The 23,434-nt window shown below is 52.2% G+C and overlaps 3 protein-coding genes across 3 annotated transcripts; 1 reads left to right on the top strand and 2 right to left on the bottom strand.

Annotated features, from left to right (window-relative positions):
* Positions 1 to 5,319: 5,319 nt before the first annotated feature.
* Positions 5,320 to 7,069, top strand: PG985_013376 (uncharacterized protein; the record flags this gene model as incomplete). Its single annotated transcript, XM_066833142.1, has 4 exons — positions 5,320 to 5,586; positions 5,639 to 5,764; positions 5,818 to 5,977; positions 6,042 to 7,069. 4 exons carry the CDS (start codon positions 5,320 to 5,322, stop codon positions 7,067 to 7,069), a joined length of 1,581 nt encoding a protein of 526 aa, XP_066677882.1.
* Positions 7,070 to 9,306: 2,237 nt separating this feature from the next.
* On the bottom strand, positions 9,307 to 13,824 carry PG985_013375 (uncharacterized protein; the record flags this gene model as incomplete). The annotated part of the gene is made up of 1 exon (XM_066833141.1): positions 9,307 to 13,824. One exon carries the CDS (start codon positions 13,822 to 13,824, stop codon positions 9,307 to 9,309), a length of 4,518 nt encoding a protein of 1,505 aa, XP_066677881.1.
* Positions 13,825 to 22,302: 8,478 nt separating this feature from the next.
* On the bottom strand, positions 22,303 to 23,300 carry PG985_013374 (uncharacterized protein; the record flags this gene model as incomplete). Its single annotated transcript, XM_066833140.1, has 2 exons — positions 22,303 to 23,051; positions 23,162 to 23,300. The coding sequence occupies 2 exons, from the start codon at positions 23,298 to 23,300 to the stop codon at positions 22,303 to 22,305; spliced, it is 888 nt and encodes a 295-aa protein (XP_066677880.1).
* Between the last annotated feature and the right edge of the window lie 134 nt (positions 23,301 to 23,434).

Genomic DNA, 23,434 nt, shown 5'->3' with positions numbered 1-23,434 from the left:
ACTTTTATTACTTTCTTTTATTATATTAATAAATTAACGGTAATAATAAAAATAATAAATTAATAAATAATATAAAAATAATAAAATTTATACGGAAATAAAGTTAATCGTAATATATAAAATTTAAATTTTTTTAATCCTTTTTAAAATATTTAAATAACTAACGTTAATAACCTTTATAACGCTATAAATATTTAATTAATAAATTAAAGTTAAATAACGTAATAATAAAATATTTATAATAATTATAATATATATAAAACTTATATAAATCTATAAAATTAACAAATTAATATAAAGCTTTATCAGAAATAATATTAATATAAAAAGCTTATTACACCGCCCGATTTTATAATAATATCGCAGAAATCGAAAAAAGCGTTAATTTAAATAATAAATTAAGTATTCTTTAACTACATTAAATATTAAAAATATATATAACTATTTAAATTAATAACGTTACTAATTAATAATTAAAACGCGTTATTTATATAATTATTAATATTCTTACAATAATATATTATTTAACAATAATACGCCAAATCGCATTATTTCAATTATTCACATAATCACGACCCCTAATTGCCACCGGCTACGGCTACTCGCACCCAAATCCTCCAATGTCCCCGAAGGCCGCCGTCGGCCCTGCTAATCATGTGTCGCCTGATTAGGGCAACGTTCTCGAAAGTTGACAATGTTCTTCGCGCCAAACATCGGACGATATCGGGAACCAGGCCAATGACCCTGGGGAAAGGGAAAAAACCAATACGGAGTAGGTAGAGTGCAATCACCAAATTGCATGACATGGCACCATTTATTGTTTCTGTTGGGCTTCTAGATTCACGATCCCTTTGTCCAGGGAGGAAAGGAAGTGAGACCAGAAGTGGTGTTTTTTTGTCCTCTCAATTGGCAATCCCCAAGACCTGAAGATCCCTACAAGGTACATAAAGATAGGGAGTTCCCAGCCACCCAAGCTTGGCGATTGCTAACAATGCACCCCGTAATTCAACGAGATAGCCCAAGATCTGTCTGCTGGCTAGGGAGACTTCCGCCCAGCCGCCCTTTTTCGGGCACCTGATTAACAGACTAAATTTATTAACAACAAACTCTTAATAAACTTGAGACCAGGAACCATGACAAGATTCTGTACTCTCTACGGAGCCAATTAGCTCTCCTCTTAGATGTTGGCTCGTACAGTAACTTGCACTGTAAGGTACATGTAGGTGGTAGGCACCCTTTTGGGTAGAGGTCCCAAGACTGCGCATCTGATTAGATTGATAAGATGAAAAACAATCTCCGAGACCGGCCTGCCCCACACTTTAGATGCTTTTGCTGCCCATCACATCAACTTCTGTGCTTCTGTTGCACCAAAAAGCCAGCGCAGCAACCCTATACCGACGATTGAACGGGGTCCAGCCCCGTTTTCGCGGATCTGATAACTCTAATGTGGATATTCTACAAGACATGTCTTAGATGCGCCGACACGCTGTCCAGCTGTCCTTACAGCAGAGCAGAATGTAATCGGCAAGTGCCCCCGGCAATGATTGACTTGTTGCAGATATAGGCCAGCTTCACAGGCTGATAGCCATTCTACTTTTGCGGCACCAGCGGGATCGTCGCTCTCCTATCCATCTATTGAGAGGAGCATCTATTTTCGGTCAGTGAGTTGGTCGCCCGGTCAGTTGACTCGCGCTCCTTGAGATGGGCATGCGGACTACCTTCGGCCATGATACGTGAGTGAATCGATACCGCGGGTGTTCTACTCGAAACTCAGATGTGTTCTAATGATATTTTGACACAACTGAACTCATTTCCTACAGCTTGAAAGAACGTACTTGGCAATTGTATTTGCTGAGGTGTACGTATATGGCTCAAGGTGTATGCACTCCATCTCGAGGAGCGCAAGCTGGAAGAGAACATCCCCACTGGGTATGATGTGCCCAGCTTTTCGAGCCCATCGTCATTCCTTGGCAGTCCGCCGGAATCTTGAGCTTAGGGGGGGTTCGAATTACTGATCGCAATTAACTTCCCCTTAGCAAACCAGCTGCTAGACATCTGACAGTCCTGGATTGTCATATATCCAACACACCGCCGGTCGAGTGACAGCGAAAGTTACTTCACGATACAAACTGATGTTCATTGATCAGGATGGTAGTTTGTGGCCATTCAGCTTCCTCTGAGAGGACTGGAGCCGCTTCATCAGCTGAACTATTGCCGGCTGTCTATCTTCTCGTACATCTGCCAAGCGGTCAACAAACCACACATGTCCACGTATCGTCGACCAAAGGAACATAAACTGCCGATCAAAGCGATTTACATGTCACGTTTGTGTTCAGTGATACCGAACGGTCCTTTCAGGTCTCTGAAGTGACCTGTTACATAACGACACGTTCTGGCTGTGGACCATCCTGTGATAGAAGCCTCGAGGAAAACACATCTCGGCCTAGGACTCTATTCAATTTTATCAGAAGTACCTAGCGGCATTGTAAACGCAGCGGCAATGCCCAATGTTCATGCAGATTCAAGAACGCCACCAAGCCTGTGGACACCATGATATGTGGCAGATCACATCTAGAACTCGCGTCGAACACCTCGCCGATATGCAACGAACTTCCCCCTGTACTAGTCACAACCCAAGGGATGTATATCACCATGGTTCAACATGGCTTACACCTCAATGCTATTTCGCATCGCCGGCTATGATGTATTCAGTCGCAGGCACCTAGCCTCAATGAAGTTCAGTCGGGTGGAGGCTCTCGGCATGAGAACAAGACAAGTGTATTCTGTAAACATCTCTGGGAGTACTGCTAGCAGTCTCAACCGCCCTGCACACTTCATTGCTCGCATCGGCGGCAGCTTTTGCCCAAAGTAGGAGCATCTACCATAGGGGTATTTTGATGTCACCTAAAATTGGACAACCCTGTGTGGCCAGTCTATACATAAGCCCGAGGAGACTCCTTTCCGTATCTCTTGATGGCGAAAGCGCTACTCTCACCTAGGTAGGCTTTCCATACAGGCAGGAATCACTTGGTGCTATTGGGATGATGCTTATTCCGTCAAATAGGCTACCTGATTGGATATAATAATATGTCGATCATTCACGGGAAGTACTATACCAACAGCAACGTTATCGCTATCAAGGGTTTTCATACCCCCAAGCAATGACAACCTGGATTCGGACGATGATACCTTGGCAGGGCCATCAAGTTGCCAGGCCACCTGCCACACACCTCTCGGTAAGGCAGCCGAATCTCGCAGGGAAAGCAGAGGAAAACGAACCATCAACATTGATCCCCAAGTGCCGATGCTCCTCGGCATCGTCACAATCTCGGTTGAGATCGAATAGCCGATATCAATGTCTCGTAGCGTCAATTGAAACACTCGCCTCTTCACCCTGGACCCCACGACCTGTGTGCAACCCTGGCTTCCTTCCAAGACGGGTCCCGAGGCTTATCCTGCCCGAAAGCCCGCTGGATGGGGCTGGATAATGTTCGGCGGTTTAATGGTAACATATAATCTCGATATGAGACCAATGGTTTCGGTTCTGCGCGGGGACCGAGCTCCTCAAGTCCCTTTACCCCCAGCATGGTTCTGAGCATGGTCGCTAGAAACAACAGGGCAACATGACGAAACCGACTGCTTTCAGTCCCGAGACCAGTTCGGCCCCACCATGAAAGGGTTACCTCTCTCGGTGTAGTTGAGTTTGCGAGAGAGCTGCGGCATGGTGTGCCGGGCTATGCTATCGAGAAAAGAGGGAAAGAGGCAAGTCGAAGCATCTTGAATTGAGGAGAACTGAGACAGGCGCGGCAAAAGTTGCTCGCCCCAAGACGGAGGAACTGTCACGGGACTGCGCAGGCTTGGCCTCTTTGTTCGAAAGCTTGGCCATGTATGCTTGCAATGCTTGTTTCCGTGTAGCCGTAGGACGGATTTCAATACCCAACTTGGAAGATAACAACGGCAAAAGGCCCCAGGCGTGGGTGGGTTGCGGCAACTCACGATGCTACTATTTCGGGTGACGATCTCTGATCAACCTTGTCCAGAGACATGCCAAGAGATTCAAGACGGGCTTCTGGCGCAGGAGCCTCTGCCGAACGAAACAACAACAGACGGACCCGCCAAAGAAAGTGGGCGGGGGTCACAAACCCGCAGGTCACGAAAAGTAGGCAAGCAGGTCAGGCCAGCTGATGCACCATTCGCATTCGCTGCTTGAGTGCCGGTGTAGTGGTAGAAAACAATCAATCGACAAATGGCAGCTGAATATTAGGTCGGATGGTGAAGCGCTCGGCCGTCCGCCGTGCTGGGCCGTGTTTTCGTCTCGCCCAGACACAAATCTCGGCCTTCTGCATCTAGCCGTCCACTAGCGCATGGAAACTCGCATTGCCGTCGCTAGATTTTCCCTTAGCAACAGGCCTGCCAGTCGTTTTAGGCAATCGGGGGAAGTGTGATGCGCGCCAGGCCGTGAAGCTCTGCACGTCGTAGGAGCTAGGATTTCGGAGAACAAGCATCCCGGGTCTTAGCATCCCTGGCTGTCCCGTGTTTCAGAGCTACGCCGCAACGGCAACACCAGAAACCGAAGCTATGGGCAAAACCTATGGGTACGGGGTTGCGGCTCCTCCAAGGTCCATGGTCCACGGTCCATCCACCTGCCAGGCTCACACTCGGCCTTGGATTCGTATGCGACCCGATCAGCGTCGGATTTGGCAGCAGCGATGTCTTCAATCAAGAGGAGCCGGAAACCGCCCATTGATATGAGTGGTGTTTTCGGCTACTCACTGTCTTCTTAGCCTGCTTTCTTCTCTTTCTGTTCTCTCCCTCTATTACCTTGGCGAGACGACCGTTAGTACGCTTCCTGCATTCGATATAGACGCAGGTGTCATTATCACAACCAATCATTTCCCGAAAAAAAGTCTCTAGATCCGGAAGGCCTTCTTGCCGGGGTGGAGTGGCCGATATAGTCGCATCCACAGATCAGCCACCAACTTGTCCTAGCCCTCCAATCAACTTATTCAGCTGAAGCGACCACGAGCCAGCGCGTTGGGTAAAGTTCGACACACGTCAGATGGCATACGGGAAACAATATCGAAATTAGAGCGGCGCGTATCGCGGGGCGCTTTCTCCTCCTCCTCGGATCGACACACCTAGGCTAGCAGCTGGGCGACCTACTGACAGCTTAGCGGTGTTACCAACAAGTCCAGCCCGGTGCAACTTGCTGCTGCTGCCTGTGCTATATATCACCAGTACGGACAAATGGCGACTGACTCCTGGATCTCCTGGATTTACATCTCTTACTTAAGCTCGGCCTCCTACTTCTCGTTCAAAATGCAGTCGCTACGACCATCGCCGCAGATCATGGAAGAGATGCGCTTGTCCAGTAACGTTACCGGCCCGGAAGTTCTGCTTCAGTCACAGTCACAGGAGCCGGCGAGCAGTCGCCTTAGCTACTACCTCGCTCTCCTGGTGGCGCTGCTGGTTGCATATCTGATGCGCCCCACGACGAAACTATCTGTATCGGCACCCTTCTACAAGGCTTCGCGGATGAAATGGATGTTCAGTGCCGACACGTTGGTCCGAGACAGCTATGGCAAGGTGCGAATCGGTGTTCGTTTCACTACGCTCTCATCATGTTAACAAACGACAGTTTCGGGACCGCATCTACAACATCAAGGCTACGGAAGGGCTGAGGACCTTGATTCCAGTCTCTCTGATAAGCGAACTGAAAGGGCTTCCTGAGGAGCACCTGAGTGCCCAAGAAGCTATCAAAGAGGTAGGAAGAAGCCGCCAAGCCATTGCTTTCGTGTTGCTGACTCTTTCTTCCAGGCCATGCTCCTCGACTACACAAACTTCGGCCCTGGCGATCATACGAACACCTTCTTGTTTCTGATGAAGACAAAGTTGAGCCAGAAGCTTACTCGATTCATCCCTCGCCAAAAATCGGAACTCGACTTTATCGTCGGACAAGAATTCCCGGAATGTGAAGGTACGACTTAGACCTGAAACCGAATCAATATTCGCCCTGCATGAGATACTTACAAAACCGATAGATTGGACGCCGATGAAACTGCAGCCTTTCATGCTAAGGGTGATTGCAAGACTGAGCGGCAGCATCTTCGTGGGTTCGGAGCTCAGCCGGACGGAAGAGTGGATGGAGACGAGTGTTACTTACGCCATCCACGTCTTCATCGCCGTGGTGAAGCTGCAATTCTTCCCCAAGTGGTTGCGACCCGTTGCCAAATATCTTGTGTCGGAATTGGGTCAGAGTTCGCGGGACCTCGCCAGGGGAGAGGCGATGTTGAAGCCTATCATCGAAGAAAGGCTACAGAACGAGGAGCTGGATCCGGGATGCAGCCAACCGGACGACTTCACCCAGTGGCTGATCGACTCGCTTCCGGAAAACCAGAAGCGAGACTACGCTGCTCAGGTGAAAGTACAGCTCGCTCTTAGCGCCGCTTCCATCCACACGACAAGCAATGCCGTTACGGACTGCTTCTACGACCTGGCCGCGCACCCCGAGTACCAGGAGATCCTGCGCGAAGAGGCTAACCAAGTCCTTGTGCAAGACGGCGGCTGGGACAAGAGTGAGAGCATGGCCAAGCTACAGAAGCTCGACAGCTTCATGAAGGAGTCGCAGCGGCTGGCCGGCAACGTCACGACGTTCATCCGCAAGGTGGTCAAGCCCGACGGGCTGTCGCTCTCGGACGGCACGCACCTGCCGGTGGGCACCAACCTGCTCGCCCCCCTGTGCGGCATCAGCCGCGACGAGCGCTACTTCCCCGAGCCCGAGGTCTTCGACGGCCTGCGCTTCTGGAAACTGAGGCAGCGGTCCGCCGACGCGGCCAACCGGTGGCAGTACACGAGCATCACGCAGTCGAACCTCGACTTCGGCCTCGGCAAGCACGCCTGCCCCGGCCGCTTCCTCGCCGGCAACGAGATCAAGCTCATCCTGGCCAACTTCTTGCTCCACTACGACATCAAGCTCAAGGAGGGCGAGGGCCGTCCCGAGCCCATGATGTTCATGATGAGCAAGAGCCCGAACCAGAAGGCCGAGATCATGTTCCGGCGGCGGTCGTGAGAAAAGAAAACAAGACGAAAGCGTCAGCACGGCCACAGGGGCATGTGGTAAAAGCATGCTCATGACCTGACATTTCGATTGTTTATTTATCATCATAATACAAGAGACTTGGGAGAGAACAACGGACACGAGCGAGCGGAGAATATATCATGATACCCACCGATATAGAGGTTACGCTGTCGACGACGGATCATTGGCGGAACTCCTGGGGGGCCTGGAGCTTCCTGGTGTATACGTCCTTGATTACCGAGACATGAGAACGAAACAGGTTACGAAGGGGAAAACCCAAAGGACTAGACGGATATGAAGAAAGAGTGGCGTGTTCTGCTGGTACAACTGCACATATATTATTATATTCTCGACGATAATCAACAATCATAGTTGATGGGGGCCGCCCTACTACTGATTGGGGCGGCTTTCGGGGGTTGGCATACCCCTTTGCACATATTTTGGATTTGGGTCGGGCGATGCGTACATTTCACCAGCGCCATCACGGACACCGGGGCGTTCAGGGCAATCAGCATACAATTAGCATAGTATACTCGGCGGCGTTCTTGTCAAGGGGTTTGGGGAACTGCAAGGCTAGGATACGGGCCGATTTTGAATCGTATCTATCACAAAGAACAATGAAAATAAACATCAAACAAATCAAGAAACAAGAATTTTCGTGCCTGATACCTGTGAACTGCTATTGCCTCTACCCAAGAACTCCCGGGCAAAAGATCCTGATGATACCCTCCCCCCTGGAACTTGGGTTCGGCGCGTCTGCAATTCCCATACCAGTGAATCCAGTATGCGCGAGACGGATGATACGGCTCAATGCCGAGGGACCCATGAACGGCAGGTATTATATGAGCAGCAGCAATGGACTATCGAAGTACTGCGCTGCATGCTCATGTCACAATAAAAAGTCACAGAACATATACGAGAAAGAACTTGTTTGCGATGTGAATGTTTCCATTTTGGTCGGGAAAGACTGGGGTATCTAATAACGCAAATGGCGCTCGCAAAATGGTAGAAGGTATAGTGGTAGGTAGTAGTAGTAGCAGTAGGGAGCGTCCCCGCCCCCGACCGAGCAGGAACCTGAGGTCCCTATCTCTCTCTTTTTCCCAAAGACCGTCGAAAAAAGTAAGTAGTCATCATGCCTCATAGCAGTGTCATATTCATATCCCATCATAAAAAGTGTCCGTCCAGCGAATGTTTGGTTGTTCGTGTTGTTGTTGTTGTTTTGTTGTCGAAGAAAGACCACTTTTTCTTTTCTCTTCCTATCCTCCTCCTCCTCCTCCTCCAGTATCCAGTACCTCTCTCTTTCAATTTCTCTTCCTTTCACCAATCTCATCGCTTCCAGAGCCCTCCACACGTCGCTACTTCTCCCCTGCCCCCAAATCCATTAAAAACCCTGAACCTCCCAAAAGATTCCCGTTCTCTAGGGAAAAGACATCGACAGGCCAATGTTACTGCCTCTCTTGTTCTTCGCGACGAAGAGACAGGCATGGTCAAGTCGAGGTCTGGAAGGCCCGTTCCCGCCAGTATACTTTCCCAGTAAATATGTGTATACTGAATTAATAATAGAGAGCGTTGCCAACCAGTGAAACCGCCGGAAAAGAAAAGTAGAAAATAATATGTGCTGAATCGAAAAATATCTGGTTGTTGAGCTGTTCCACTCGTCCGCCCAGTGAAGGAGGGCTCGATATGGAACAGCCAAAAGACCGCAAGTAGGTTGAGCCTGGGATGCCTTTTGGTCTCTAGGTCCAATGTGCTGTAGATCCTGACCTGTCTGGTCCGGATGGTATTCTGGGTCCCCTCCTCTTTTGCTTCTTGAGAAGCTTTGTTGTTGTTGTTGTCTTTTTGGTACCTGCCCATCTAACAAGGGGTAGGGTATGATGTGGTGTGTTGATGTCTTTGTAAATGAGATGATATATGATCCAATGCGGGCTCGCGCCCTGGGAAAAATCTTGGCTGTAAATGCCCACTTGTGTAAGGTTCCTGCGCAATGCTATGCCAGTGAAGAAAAGAAATCCAAAGGAGGTAGGTAGGTTGGGCGCCCCTGAGGTGAGAATAGGGGGCCAGTTTTGTACAGGAGGTAATTTGATGCAAGATACCAAAGAGCGAATTCTGTTCGCAATTTCCCTTCTTGAGATTGATAACAATGAACATGGATGGCGGTTGAACGAAGCCATCAAAGTAAAACCAGGTGTTGTTGTTGTCGCCGTAGATCGGTAGAAGAAACAAGACAGTTAGATGCTGGAGACGCGGGTTCGCGTCTCGGGGATCCTCGCGTGGCAGACCATCAACTTCAAGCTCGTCCCCCATTCCTCGCATTCCGCCAGCAAGGCCTTGTCGTTCCAGATGCTGTTCTTTGACGCCGCCGCCGACTCGTAGAGCCTGTTGTACCACCAGCGCCCGACCTTGGCCACCATCTTGGTGATGTTCTCGTCGCCCATCTCGGTCTCGTCGTTCATCATCTCCGCCAGGCTGCGCTCGTCCTTGGTCTTCTTGCGCTTGCCGCCGCCTTCGGCAGGCGGCGCGACGTTGGAAGAGACGGCGCTGGCAACTGGGACGCCGACGCGGCAGGTCTTGACCTCGCCGAAGCCCTTCTTGGCCAGCAGGCGCAAGATGAGATCGGCTGAGCTGCTGAGGTTGTAGTCCGGATGTTGCATGTGGACCCTCTCCTTCAAGCGTCTGACGGCACGTCTGGTGCGGTTTCCCATGTTGACCAAATCGACATCAAGAATGGACAGCTCGATGTAGCCGCCGGGCTTCAAGACTCGTCGCGCCTCGGAGATGATGTTGCGGTAGTGAGACTCGGGGGCTGCGGACGGGAAGCGGAAGACGACCGTAGTGAAGCTATCGGGTCCGAAGGGGAGTTTGTCCTTGTACGAGAGGTACTGTATCTGGTGATGGTTTGGTGGTGACATGGGAAAAGATGTGGGCGACCGACTCTCGGCAGAGATGGGAGCCCTGGGAGAGAGATTGAAGAACGTAGCGGCAGGGTAAGTCTCGGCGGCATAGAAAGACCAGTCATCGTTGCCTAGTCCATCAAGCACCAGAATGGAGTGGCGCTTGAGAGATCCCACCACAGGGATAAGCTCATCGCGGGCGGGGCTGAAGAGGACATGACCGAACGAGAGCCATTTGCTGACAGTCATGGAACCGACGCGGAGGTTAACCTGGGAAAGAGGGGTTTCCTCGCTCGAACAACTGCTGTCTGACACCCGAACCGCCGCTCGTGCCAAGTCGGCCTTGTCCGACGAAGCACTGATGCGCTCGGGTGTATTTGCTGCAGGTTGGCTCGTCTCCTCACTGTTGTTACGGTCGCCATAGCCAGAGACAAATTCGGAAACTGAGAAGGGCGTAGTTGGAGCATCTGAGGAGGGGAATCGGAACGCCGCATTGAGTCTCGCTGTCATGTCGGCACTGTAATGGCTCGAGTTTGTTCCTGTCTTGCCGGTATCGACAGAGTCGCGAACAGGTTTCTCTTGCTGGCTGGGTGCTTGCAGGTTGATGGTGGGCGACTCGAGAGGCTTGGTCATCCTCTTTGCCAGCTTCGATTCGTAAGTCTCGAGGTGGAATGGGATGCCTCGAGAAGATGTAGCCGAGGGCGGAACATCTCCCAGTAGGTCGTTGTACTCATCCCAAATCTCATCTTCAGCAAGAGACGCTCTCACTGGCTCTGGGGCTGCAGTGTTCTGGTATATGTAAGCCAGGATGCCCTCGCCACTGGAGGCTGTGCTCGTAGTAAAGTCTGAATTATTGCGAGGCGGGAACTCCAGGAACTCTGACGCCTTCTCAGGCGGTTGGTGTTTGGGAGATGCGCTCTCGGCCGTGGCCGTGGTCGATCCGTCGGGCATAAGTTCAGGTGTTGCTGGCCTTGGTGGGCTGGGACCCTTGGCAACCGATTCCTGGTCTGCAATACTAACTCCGAACGGAGGATGCTGCAAGCTGACCCTGTGGAACGGACGGGAGAAACTCTTGGGAGAAGTCTGCTCCGGGCGAGTATTGACAACCTTCGGGATGCGACCAACTTGCGGCAATCGGCTTGGTCGGCCGGTCGTTGTTTCCGATGGCTTTCGTGCAGAGACGACTGGTTTGGTAGGAGGAGGCTTCGCTTGAACTGGTTCCACAACAGCCTTGGTCTTCTCTGGCGCCGGCTCGCGAGACTCTGCTCTACGTCTGAGCCCTACCTGGCTACTGGTCGATGGCCTCCGTGCGTGCGCCTTCACCATTGATGGCGGGGGAGGCAGTACCTCTGCCTCTCGGAGGATCGCAGTCATGTCTTGCGGGCTAGTATCCTCCTGCTCCGACGAGTCGATAATGGCATAAAACGGCACTGGCTTGCTTTGAACAGGCTTGACTGTTGCAGAAACCTTGGAAGCCTCGTCCTTCTGCTTCTTCTCGCTCGTGCTGCTCTTATCCTGGGACCTGCTGAATAGATTCCACTTGCGCGGAGACTTGACGCGCTTCGTCAGTTTCTTGGGTCCGGTTGGGGCTTCCACGCGCCCACGGACTGGCTCTGGCTGCGACTCCGCCAAAGAGTCGTCCGTGAAGATTGTCGTGTCCATACTACCGAGTGAAGGAGGGGCAGCGGCCTGGGTCACGATAGGTTTCGGCAACCGCAAAGGTTCTTGGTCGGGTGAGGAGCGAAGCCGCTGCACTGAGCGTCGGTAAGCAAGGGTTGACTTCATTGCCAAAGCTTCCGAATCACTGCTATCCGAAGGGCGGCGGGACTGGACTGAGCGGCGGGGAAACGCAGACGGCCAGAGGGTATTTCTGGGCTCCTCTCTGGACGACAAGGATACGGAAGACGGATTGCGAGAATCCAGGCTTGGTCGAGGGTACGGCAGGCTCTGGTTACTCTCCGAGCGGTGAAACTCCGAACTCGCATTTCGGTTCTCGATGATCTCGCCTCCAGCAATAACCACGGGGTTCATGCGCTCGAGCAGAAAAGGGTCTGTGGATTGAGCGCTGGCCAGACTTTCCGAAGACGATACAGCGCCACCGAATCCTCGGGGAGGGTTCCCCGCAGCACTGCTACGTCTTCTCATAGTGCCGATTCTACCGTACCCTTCATGGCCCGTACCGGCTGCGGGGCCCTTCCGAGGAACTTTGTCTTTCTTGTCGATTTGGGGTACGCTCGTCTCGGTCTTTGTCCGCCTCCCGAATAAACCGAATCGGCTTCTGAACCCTGAAACGCCAGGGCTTGGTGTTCGGGACGCCTTTCCATTTTCCGCTGCAGTAGGAAGATAGCCAGTAGAGGACGCGGAGCGCGGAGCTGGAGTTGGCTCGCGGCTCACTGAGCGTTTGACACCACCTGGGCGGTCAGATGGGGTAGCAGACCGTGATAGAGAGTTCGGAGGCAGTTGAGCACTCTGTCGTCTTTCGTTGACATTCGATGTGGAAAGGTTGCTTTGAATCACAGGGAGTGGTCCACCGAATTGCGCAGCGAGATCAGGGGTTCCCTCCCGGCTTGGCCTCGCTGGTGGTGGGCCACGTGGCGGCGGTGACGCAAGCAGCTTTTTCTGACCTTCACGCGAAGCAAAGGGACTCTTCGCTGGCGAGGGGGACCTCATAACGGACGGTTTCCTGTCTTGACTCGGTCTGGATGGCGACACCACGGGTTCTCGGGCTTTTCTCAGCTTTTGCGATTCTTTTCTGGGGGGAGGGTTAGGAGGAGCGGGGGGCAGCAGCCGCCTCAACCTGTCCTCTTTGTCATCGGTACCTCGTACTGTCGAGTTGGACGAGGACGACGTCAAGGAGGTTTCCCGAACCGGTGCAAGGCCCTGAGCCTCGGTACTAGTTGCAGTTTTGTCAATTGATGCACTACCGGCTCTTCTGTGGGAGACCGGGGGTCTTGTCTCGGCTGGACTTGCATGTCTCAATCTTGGAGTGACATTGCGATGTGGTGCCACGAGGCCTGGTGAAGCTGAGGACATTGATGTCGGTGTCGTGTCTCGACTGTATGGGCCTGCGCCAGGTGACTCCGAGAATCGTGTAGACGGGCTACCGCTGAACGAACTCAGTTGGCTGTGGCTACTGGCACCCGAGAAAAGGGGAGTGGGCGGTGGCAAATCCTGAGTTGCGAGTCTGAACAGAATGTCACCAGTAGGCCGATCCGCAGGGATCTGTATGCCCCGGTACCTGTCTAGCTCAGGGTAGATCGATGTGTCGTGTGCGACGGCTTTGGGTACCTCAGTTGCCTGTACGATATCCATGCCCGAAGGACTCGCCGCGACGCCGCGATCCAGATGAAGCGTATGGGGGGCCGGTGATTCATGTAACCTCGGGATCGAAGACGATGACCTGGTCCTTCCTGAGTCGGTTCTGGAATTTTCAGGAAGACTGGGTCTGCCCCGGGATACACTTGATTGCTTTCGGCGTAGCGTTCTTCGCGGCGGCTGAGACTCAACAAGGTAATCATCAGAAGATGATGAACTGTTGAGAGCATATGCTGTGGAGGGGGTGTTGCTGTTGTTAGAGTTGCTGCTCCAAGCTTGAGATTCGTGTGTCAGTGGTGGCCTCCTCGTGGACGTCGAAGGTTTCCGGCTGGAAGATGTTTGAGGTATCCGACTCGGTGTCTTGGGTTGGATGTTTGATGTGTATGCCGAGGCAACATTGCTTGCTTCCTTGCGGGCGTTTCGTGTTAGGGCTGGGGAGAAGTCCTCTCGGCTCGTTTCCATGACACCTCCCATTCTTCTCGATCGCATATCGTCAATGCCTCTGCCCCTTGAGCTCGAGCGTGCCCTAGCTGTTGCCATGATGACCCTTGACTTATACCGGCGAGGTTCAGGCAGAATATCATAATATCAACAGCTCAATACACCATCCTCCAATATGTTTATGAGTAGAGGCCTGCTGGGTCCGTCCAAGTACTCAGTGGAAGTCGTAACTTTGTGATCAATGCCAAGGACCAACCGAAAGTATACCACAATACCCTTTGAAATATTTGGTGCCTGCTGGATGATGATGGTCCTATCCTCCCTGTATTACAGCTCAGGTCTCGATGACGGCCAAGGAGTCTGAGTATTCCGCTTCGACTCGATGTTGGAAGACCTAACCAATGTCTGGGTTCCAGAGTACCGGGTCGTGAGGAGAGAAAGAAGGAACAAGAACGTTGGTATGGGTATATGAAAAGAAATGACACAGACAAAGTTTACAGACTGAACAAGAAGAAGGAAAATGTGACGAGAAGACCAGAACTACCCAAAGCAGAAATGCCGGCAGGGAAGTTGGTTGGGTGGGTTGATCTGGGGAACTGTATCCGGAAGAACTAGTAAGGTCGTGGTGGTGGGTGGACAGGAGTGCCAAAGGTGTGCTTGGAGATCCAAATCTGACTAGTGCGTATTATACCCTTGGTGGTGGTGGGGAGTTGTCGGCGTCTATGTGATGAGGTGGATGACGGCCAATTTCAGCACACTATCAAGAGCGGTTCAATGGTGTTACAGGTAAGAGCCGGCTCTAGAGGGTTGTCGGCCTATACGAACACTTGACTCAGGAAGCTAGCCCGGGCAGGATGGACTAGACAAGAGAGTGCTGAGGATGGGTAGGCGTATTTGAAAGGAGTCAGATGTGTGAACAAGGTGAAGCAGTTTAGGAAGTAGTAATACAAACCTCAAGACCGTAATAAGGAAATAAGAGAGAGCGATGGCATATACATAGGCAGATACCTATGAACTGAGTGGAAGGCCACCCATTAGCCCTGCATCCTGAGGGTGGACAAGGTATCTACTTAGATACACTGTATTGTCCCACCCTTGGGGTGACATGGAGATCGCAGCAGAGCATGGGTTAATTTTGGGCAGGTGTGGCGTTTAGATCCCTGCCAACGGCCAGGAAACGGCCCTCTGGATCACATCGCCGGGTCAGGTGTCTGTGTAGAGAGCTGGGCTCGCCGAAAACGCGGTCTGGTTGGCGGCCGCCGCCTGCACAGACACTGCGGAGACACTCTACTACCAGAGCCCATAACCCAGTCAAGTCGCTGACTCACCAAAATATCGGTCCACGAAGGGGGGCAGCTAGGAGCTTAGGAGCTCTTTTCTTTCTTCTTGTCCACCAAGCGTGAGCGCGTGTAGGCGATGATTATGATGATGAGGAGCACTGATCAAGGGTGGACGACTGGTACTAGCGACCCATTGACTTTCAGGAGCTTGCAGCCATAAGGAGAGAAGCGAGAAACCTTGGGGAGCCTGTTCCTAAACGAACCCAGCAAAACCACCCAACCGTAGGCTGTTGCGCATGGGGTATCGGTTTGAAATGATTTGCGAGCCTGCGAGTCAAAGTGCCTTGGGTTCGATCGTGCATATCCAGACGTCCTATTAGAGGGCTGAGCAGCGTCCTGGCAGACAGGATTCGCTGAGAAGCCCCGCCATCTCTGCCGACACTATGCCCGCTTGGGGGGCGACCAGAGAGACAAAGAGAGGAGACTTCGGTGCAAGACTATAGTTTCCCGAAGGCCCCTGCTAATATCACGACCAAATAACGAAAAGAATTTTTATAGCGCAATTGGTGGTTGCAATCGAGAAAACCGGATCGTCCATCATATGAGAACCGAATCCTCAGGAGGAGTAGACAAGAGTTTTTCAGAATTCGATACGAGTGCAGCCGCTGAATGGGTGGGGCGGGTACCCTCGGAGCAAGTACACTGCGCGCTTGCACTTCGACGGCTGTCCACACCTCGAGACGGCTGGAATCATCAACATCCATCAATCCCGCTCACCACCTGATTTTCGGTGCAATTGATGCCATCATTCAACTCCTCACCGTACCTCGGGTCGAGAAAAAGACCAAGTGTTCGCCCAATATTGGGTCTTCCGGCATACTCAGAATGCGTTGGCATCAACGTCAGTGCAGCTCTTCGCCTTCGGGAGGGAGCCTGCCATGGGTTCGTTGTTCCTGCCACTGTCAACCCCCGCCACAGCCTTGGATACTGGGAACTCGACGTAACCTAGCACGTACATACGCATCTAGATCAGTGGAGTCGGCCTGTGCTACGTACGTACAGTAGGTAGCAAACCGGTAAACCACGCGGGAAGCGGCCTGTTCCATCTTATCCATTCACATTACCACTATTGCGCACACTATGTTACGTGTCAGAACTATATACTTTCAATCGCAACGATGGGCATCCTTACCTCGGAAGTGGGAAGGAAACGATCGTGCAAAGGGGTAGGTAGTAGTCGTACCGATCAAAAAGGGCCTGTTACGCGGCGTCGGCCTGCGAAACCGCTCCGTCTGGCAATGCTGCCAATGGTTGTGGCAGGATCGAGCGTAGCAAGATCAGCAGAAACCCCCGAGACAGATTCGCTGGGAGCGGGCATTCGTCCGTCTCACGTGTTCGGTACAGAATGTAAGATCACGTCGTCCAACTACGTAGGCATCGGCCAAACCCTCTCGCGCACCGAATTTGCACGTATCAGAATTGCGCGGGAGCGTCGTTCTCTGCAGGTCTTACATTGCTGCATGTCTTACTGCATGTCTCACTTTGGGCTTCTCTGAGTAGTCCATCTCACGATTCGGGGCCACTCTTTCCCGGCAACCCTGCACGCTTCCCTGACAGAGACAGAGAGGAGGTACCTATTCCGCAAGCGCTGGGCATATTGAACAGTTTGCTCGCGCCAGCGTCGTGTGGATTTAATAGCACAAGCTTACTATAACTCTCTGTATAACAAAACCGCGATCATCCCTCCGAGCCCCCAACGGAATCCCCAGCAGCGAGAGACACGCATTCATCTCTGTACCCCTTAGAGATAATCATACGCGTTTGCTCGAATCATCATTCGTAGACACACTCGACAGGGGAACTGATTGCAATAGTTCCTACCTGGGATATTACACTCCGACTATTTAATTCGATTTTTGTGATTGGACCGGTTGGCACAATTTCCGACCAATCAAAAGCCCGAGAACCTACCCGTCAAGCCGTCTTCGTGACAGCCTACTATTAGTTTGATGGATTGGAGGGGCTACGGTTTGATCTCTGCATGGCATGTCTCTCCCTATCCGCGTGCCGCGAACAAATTCCAGGACGACGATTCATATCTGTCCTTGAGCCACCGATTCCTTCGCTCTCGCTCCCTTGCACCTATCGTCGAAGCAAGCCCACTGCTCGCCCTGCATTGCAATGTACGGAATACCTGCGCATCCATTGATTGGGGTCATGAGACTGACGTGCCCATGCTCCTCAAAATGGCCTATCAAGCCGACAATGACCCGCCGTTATCGTTGTCGAAACTGGGACTCCTCAACATATCATAGATCAAGTTTCCCAGAATAGCCTACACTATGCACATACCTTGTAGGTTGAGTCACTAGCCCACCAGTCTGGGCTTCAGGGCGGCCGCGATACATCATACATCGGTCACCGAGATGCCCTAGGTCAATGGATAGGCATACCTCCCTATGGATCTAGCCACCGTCAATCGACATTCCAAGTTCCACAAGTTGCTATTCTTGTGTGCGTAACGGAGTACGTACCTGCCTAGAATCAGACAGCCAAGAGTTAGTCTCCTCAAAACCGTACCCTTTACGATTTTAAGCGAACTTCCTGCTTCATCAGTAAGCTGAATTGTGCATAATAGTGGCAAGGACTAGTGAGCTGTCAATGGCGACGGCTTCCACAACGGCGCCCTGGCGTCCGATTTTGCCCTGGTACTACCGTCATTTTCCACATGCTGCAAGCGGCATCTCGCGCGTGTGTGTGTCGCCTGCAATGCAACGTCTCCTGCCAACTTGCTAGTATGCAGTAGCCTCGCTGTGGCGAGTGCCGTGCCCGATTGAGGGACGACCGACGAGCCGACCCCAGCACTGCCACAGCGACACCGTATCTTGGGCGAACCGGCAATACCTATCGCTACGGCGCGGCAGTGGGTCGGCCGTGGCTTAGCTCCCCGGGTTTTCTTCTCGTCACTGACGTGGCACGCTCTCGTTGATTCCCAACGCCAAAGAGGCCTCACAATCGTCGATATACACGCAAGCTAAACAGGAAAAAGATTTCGTAGCTGGCGTCTCGTCGATTCACAGTGTCCGTGGGACTACGACATAGGAGTCTGAGAGGTTTGGCCAGAACTGATAATCTGGTGGTAGCCTCTCTTCAGTTACTGGGGGTCTGGAATTGTGGCCCGCCCGGAGACCCTTGTCTCCCAATTGCTGTCGCTTGTTTAGCCGCGAGCAGGCATGTCGAGGCCCACATTCAGACGAGCAGGGTTCTCCGAGATCTGATTGGGCCTTGCTTTTCCAGCACTAGCCAAGGGCCTTTTCTGATCCCCGAAGGAGTATCCAACTCTGGTCCAGTTGCGTTTGACAGACACCAAAATCTCATCTATTGCAGCTTTCTCGACAATGCAGACCCTGCTTTCGCCGGCACCCAACCGTAGCTCAGGGTTCGTTATCACTTATTCCCAAGGGACTGGATCGGATGACACAGCCACCACCTCGTTGCTTTCACCATCCAACGTAATATGCGTTCCTGGTAGATGTGTGGTTCAAGATTCGATGGCAAATCTCAGCAGCCTGGAGAGAGCAGTGCGGGATTAACGCGCGTATAGAGGCACACTCCCGCGGCAATGTTGAGGACAAGCGACGTGATGAGCCACCGTTGAAACCAGACATTAACATGTGGTGTTTCCAAGTTCAGGCCCAGAGGTCCTCAAGGAGGCTGGGCAGCGCGTTACTGGACAGCCAGGTTGCAGGTCGTCCTCGACGTCTCTCGGCCCCTCGTTCTCCTCATAGATCCCGTCACAGGTCAAATGATCGTATCCATGACGGGCGATGAGTATCGTATCTGCAGTAGACGGAAGGTTGATAGCCAACAACTGCAACGACCTCGCTTGCGTTGCCCGTCATCTTCCTTCTGGACTGCCAAGCATTGGTCTACTGCATGCATGTCTTAGACAGACTGAGACATTCGGATCGCCTTGCTAACAAACATCCCACTTCAGCTATGTCAGCTGAGCAAGGATCAAACAAAAGCCTGCTAACCAAAACCTATTGCTTTTGATTTGCTCCTACTGGCCCTCTCACCCCACGGGGGTCCATGATCCATGGATATGGGCCGTTTGTTATTTCTGCGGATAAATGACATTTCTTTTTCACGGCAACCGCATGTTGCGCGCGGCCAACGATACATCGCGAAAAGCTTCTTCACCCATGCTCCATTGAATTATTGTCCGTCTTTCCGGGCCAATGTTGAAATCCTCCGACCTGCTAACCTTTAGTACGATAGTGCATGATAGGGATGTCGACGGCGCCGAGCCGAATCAAGCGCCTGCCACTCGCTGGAGAGCTAGCGAATAGCCTTGCCGGATTCCTGGGACATCGTCTAGTCCCTCTTTCGCCATGCCGTTTGTTAACTACATAGCTAATCGTGATCACCAATCGTCTATGGCCCGTGTCGTCTCCCTTTCATTATACCCGGAAGTGTCTTGGTAATGACGGTCTCAAATCGGTAATCCGTTACCTGCGGCTCGCTATGCAAATCACCGATGTCCCCTTGGTCTGCTCTAGCCAACGGCAATACCCTGTTGGTGCGGCTTTCCGATTCGGGAAGCTGACAAGATGAAGGCCTTGATCTTCCTTCGCCGAATGACGAACTTCATTGCAACTACTGGCTTCTAGCCATGATACAATTTTGAGCACGTGAGATTCCTCATGCATATCGAACAGAACAACAAGAAACAACAACGGTTTTACCAAGTCACGTTATGCGCCAGGTCGGCTGACTCTTCGCGTTTCCTTCGAGAATGGCCAGTTACTGGTCGTACAAGTTTCAGGCGTAAGCAGCCCCAGAACGCCTCCCCCAGATTTGCCGCCGAATCGAATTCGTCTGGAAGACACCTATTCATTCTTCTTCCAATACTTTTTCGTTGGTTGAAGTGACATCCAGTCACATGGTAATCTACAAGCTGCCGTAAAGTTTCCTGGCTGAGAGAGGGCCGCGGCTCATACCACATATGCGACAGCCGGGACCCTTCCAAGTTCCGTCGACGATGCATCATATCGAGATGCGAGGTAGGGACTCAGCGGCTCTCTGTTTCCCAATACATCGTGCCCATGTTGGCTACCATGCTCTTCTTGCTATCGTTCATATGCATAACATTTGTCTCTCTTCGTGTAAACCAATTATACAGCAAGAACCAACTGACACGAGAAAAAGACAGAGCACAATGTCTCTGTCGCGCCCCTTTCCCTGCTAGCTGAACGATTGATCGGCGAAGACTGTACAATGCCTCATAGTAACTTGTCATCTGAGGTCAGATACTGGGCAAGTTCGGCGCGATTCGACCTCGCGTCATCAGCCACCAGCCAGGCTCTCGTCTGACAGGGAAGGCATGTCATGAGATGATGGCTAGGGTACTCCGTTCGTTCAGACACTTGTCTCCGGGGAAAACGGATATCGGAGATCTAGCTCGACATATGTAAGCTTTTCATTCGGAATTATCCATATTTCGGACAGAACCACTTGGAAAGGGGAAAATAGAGCCATCATGCCTCATTCGTCATTTGATTGGTTTATCTCGTCCTGATTAGGTTACCCACCGATCTGTCTTGTTGGATACCCGGGAGCTTCCCGGTGTCAGGATGTCCCGGCCGGGGAAGACAGCAGGAAAATGCCACGAGGTGAGGTGGGCACGATACAACACAACCCATTGCGCAACAACCGGAAACGGCTCCGCGGCATGGTGGGCAAGGCGTAGTGCGTGGCTACCTACTTACTGACTAAGGTAAGAGGGGGTGTGCGGTTTCCATAAGGAGGCGCGCGATAGCTAGCTAGCTGTACAAGGATATACTGTCTACCTATTTTAGTCGGCCCACTTGTGAGGGAGTGGCTTTAGGCCTGTCAAAGTCTAGATCCAGCCACTCACAACAACACACTATGTAGGTATTCTCCTTCGTTACACTGTATGTCTGTTAAGTACACATACCCATACGACGGGGAAATACGGCACGGAGGGAGAAAGAGAGAGAGAGAGAGAGAGAGAGAGAGAGAGAGAGAGAGAGCTGATGAGGTAACTCGGTATCCATCTGCATGTTTCAACTGTTGTCATCCAAGACATTCTGAGAGACGACCCTGACATACTGGTCATCTGCCAACTTTGCATCCCTGTGTGTCTCGGCTGCTGCGGTGTCTAGAAATGCCCATTCAGGATCGTACGACGGCGTCTTCCAGAATCAGCAAATGCTGGATCTGGCCTTCTGTGCAGGTTCGAAGAGATGCATAGCCTACATGGCAGGTAACAACAAACAGGCCGAACGATGCTCACCCAGGGTCGCCCGTGACGCATGGCCTCCTTTCTTGCGTTGTGTCTTTGGGCCCCATCTCTCTCATCGATAACGTATAGGAAGTAAAGGGCAGCGCCGGCGGCTCTCTTTTCTCGGTCGTGATATAAGAATCTGGTGGACGATTCAAGAGTGTGATATACAGCTTTGCAGATGGATATATGACCACATGCTTACATAACAAGTTTTCTGCTGAGCCCAGGTAAACACGTGTTACGGGATCATGGTATAAATCAGACATTCCGACAGCGATCATTACCAGCTATCAAGTGTGATCGTTTTATGTTTCCCCGGGCTTACTTAGTTGCCGTAGCACGTCCAAGCCAGCCGTTATTCCCAGTCATTTCTCCATATCGTCGTCCCGAACATGTAAGCTCTCTCCCATAACGGAAAATAGCGAGAGAGATCAAGCCTTCGTCGTAGGGATTCAAGCCATCCAGCATGCAATCAGCAAACGAGGGTATATCGTGTTTCCGTTTGCTCGATTGCTTGGGATTTGGGTATGTCGGTTCGCCGCTTTGTTTTGCTGAGGTACGTCAGACCATATCGATCTGAACCTGCTCAAGCTGTATAGTGTCATGTCGTCCAATGTGTTTCTACTCGGGTATGAAGGCAATGTCGAAGTGATTGCAGATGTATCAAGGGGCGATCATCACAGACATAACGTGACGGTAGTTGAGTTCCTCGTGCGCCTTGGCACTTATCACAGGCGTATGTTTTTGTGGAAAAAAAAAGTTGATATACATTTCTAGCGGAATTGTTTTCCAATTCCTGTTTTTGTTGACGCTCTGGTGATGACACGGCCTCATATCTGCGTGGATATTCCTTAAACCCCCGCGGATGGCACATTCACCCGCTCCTTGGCCACCATGGTCTCATAATATTACAAACGGTCGCGTTCATCGTCGATCCCTCTCGCACACGAAGATAGGCGTCTCCCAACTAATCGCGGTAGAATGCGCCTAGTTGTTGCTGGCGAACCTCTTGGCCCGTTCCTCTGCCTTCCTCTTCTCCTCGGGGTTATCGAGGACACGACTCGGCTTCGACGGGCCACCGCCGTTGGGCTTGCGATCGCGATCGTTACCACCTCTGCGACCATCGCGGCCACCACGTCCGCCACGGGGCCGGTCACCGCCACGGTCGCCGCCTCGGCCACCGGCCCGTCGAGAGTCGTTGTTCGACCTCTTGGCTCCACGACCAGCCTCGGCACCCTCCTCGCGAACGCGCTTGGGCCGGCGCTCGGGAAGAGCCTCGTCCAGACCCTTGACGACGGCTGTGTTGTCGGCGGCGCCGAAGCGCTTTGCGCGCTCGGCGCGCTTCTTCTCTTCATCGCCGGCCTCTTCCACAATGCCGAAGCGCTTGGCACGCTCGGCGCGCTTCTTGATCTCCTCGTCAGCCTCCGAGGCGGCAAGGTGGGCGGAGAAATCGGGCTTGGGCGCTTCGTCCTTCTTCTCCTCTTCCGCCTCCGGTGCTGCTTCTCCAGTCGCGTTGGCCTCGGCCGGTGCGGCCGCCTCCTCCTCCTTCTTCTCCTCCGCGGCGGGCACAGGCTCTGCTGCTGCAGGCGCGGGCGCGCTTGCAGGTGCGGCTTCGGCGGGTTGAGCCTCAGCCGGCTTCACTGCGGCAGGCGCAGGTGCAGGCGCGGGCTCATCATCGTCCCAATCAATCTCGTCTTCAGCGGTTGATGCGGTCGTGGCAGCAGGCGCGGCGGCGGCTAGGTAGTGTTAGTCGAGGGCTGTCATGGTCGACAATTGGGCCAAGGTTGCCGAGATGGGACGGTAGTTTTATTTTTGCTGGCGGCGCAAAGGAGGGAGGATTACTGACCAGGCTTGGCAGGCGCGTTCTCTTCGTCATGTTTGTGTAAACGGGCGACCAGCTCGGCCTTGTTCCCGGCGACAGGAAGCGACTTTTCCTGGAGCAGCTTCTTGAGCTCGGGAACCTTGAAGGTGTTGTAGTCCACCATTGTGACGGAGACGCGCGACTGGCAGATGCGCGCAAAGTGATGAAAAGTTGCGTGTGACTGTGTACTAATAATGTATGACTTGAGAGTCGCAACAACTACTACTTGCAGACTGGGGTTGGGAGCGGAAAATGCGG

Source organism: Apiospora marii (genome assembly GCF_038362585.1).
Source record: "Apiospora marii strain CBS 49790 chromosome Unknown utg000011l_segment0_segment0, whole genome shotgun sequence".
In the NCBI taxonomy this organism is placed as follows: Eukaryota; Fungi; Ascomycota; class Sordariomycetes; order Amphisphaeriales; family Apiosporaceae; genus Apiospora; species Apiospora marii.
This window is presented reverse-complemented; position numbering and strand designations above follow the sequence as displayed.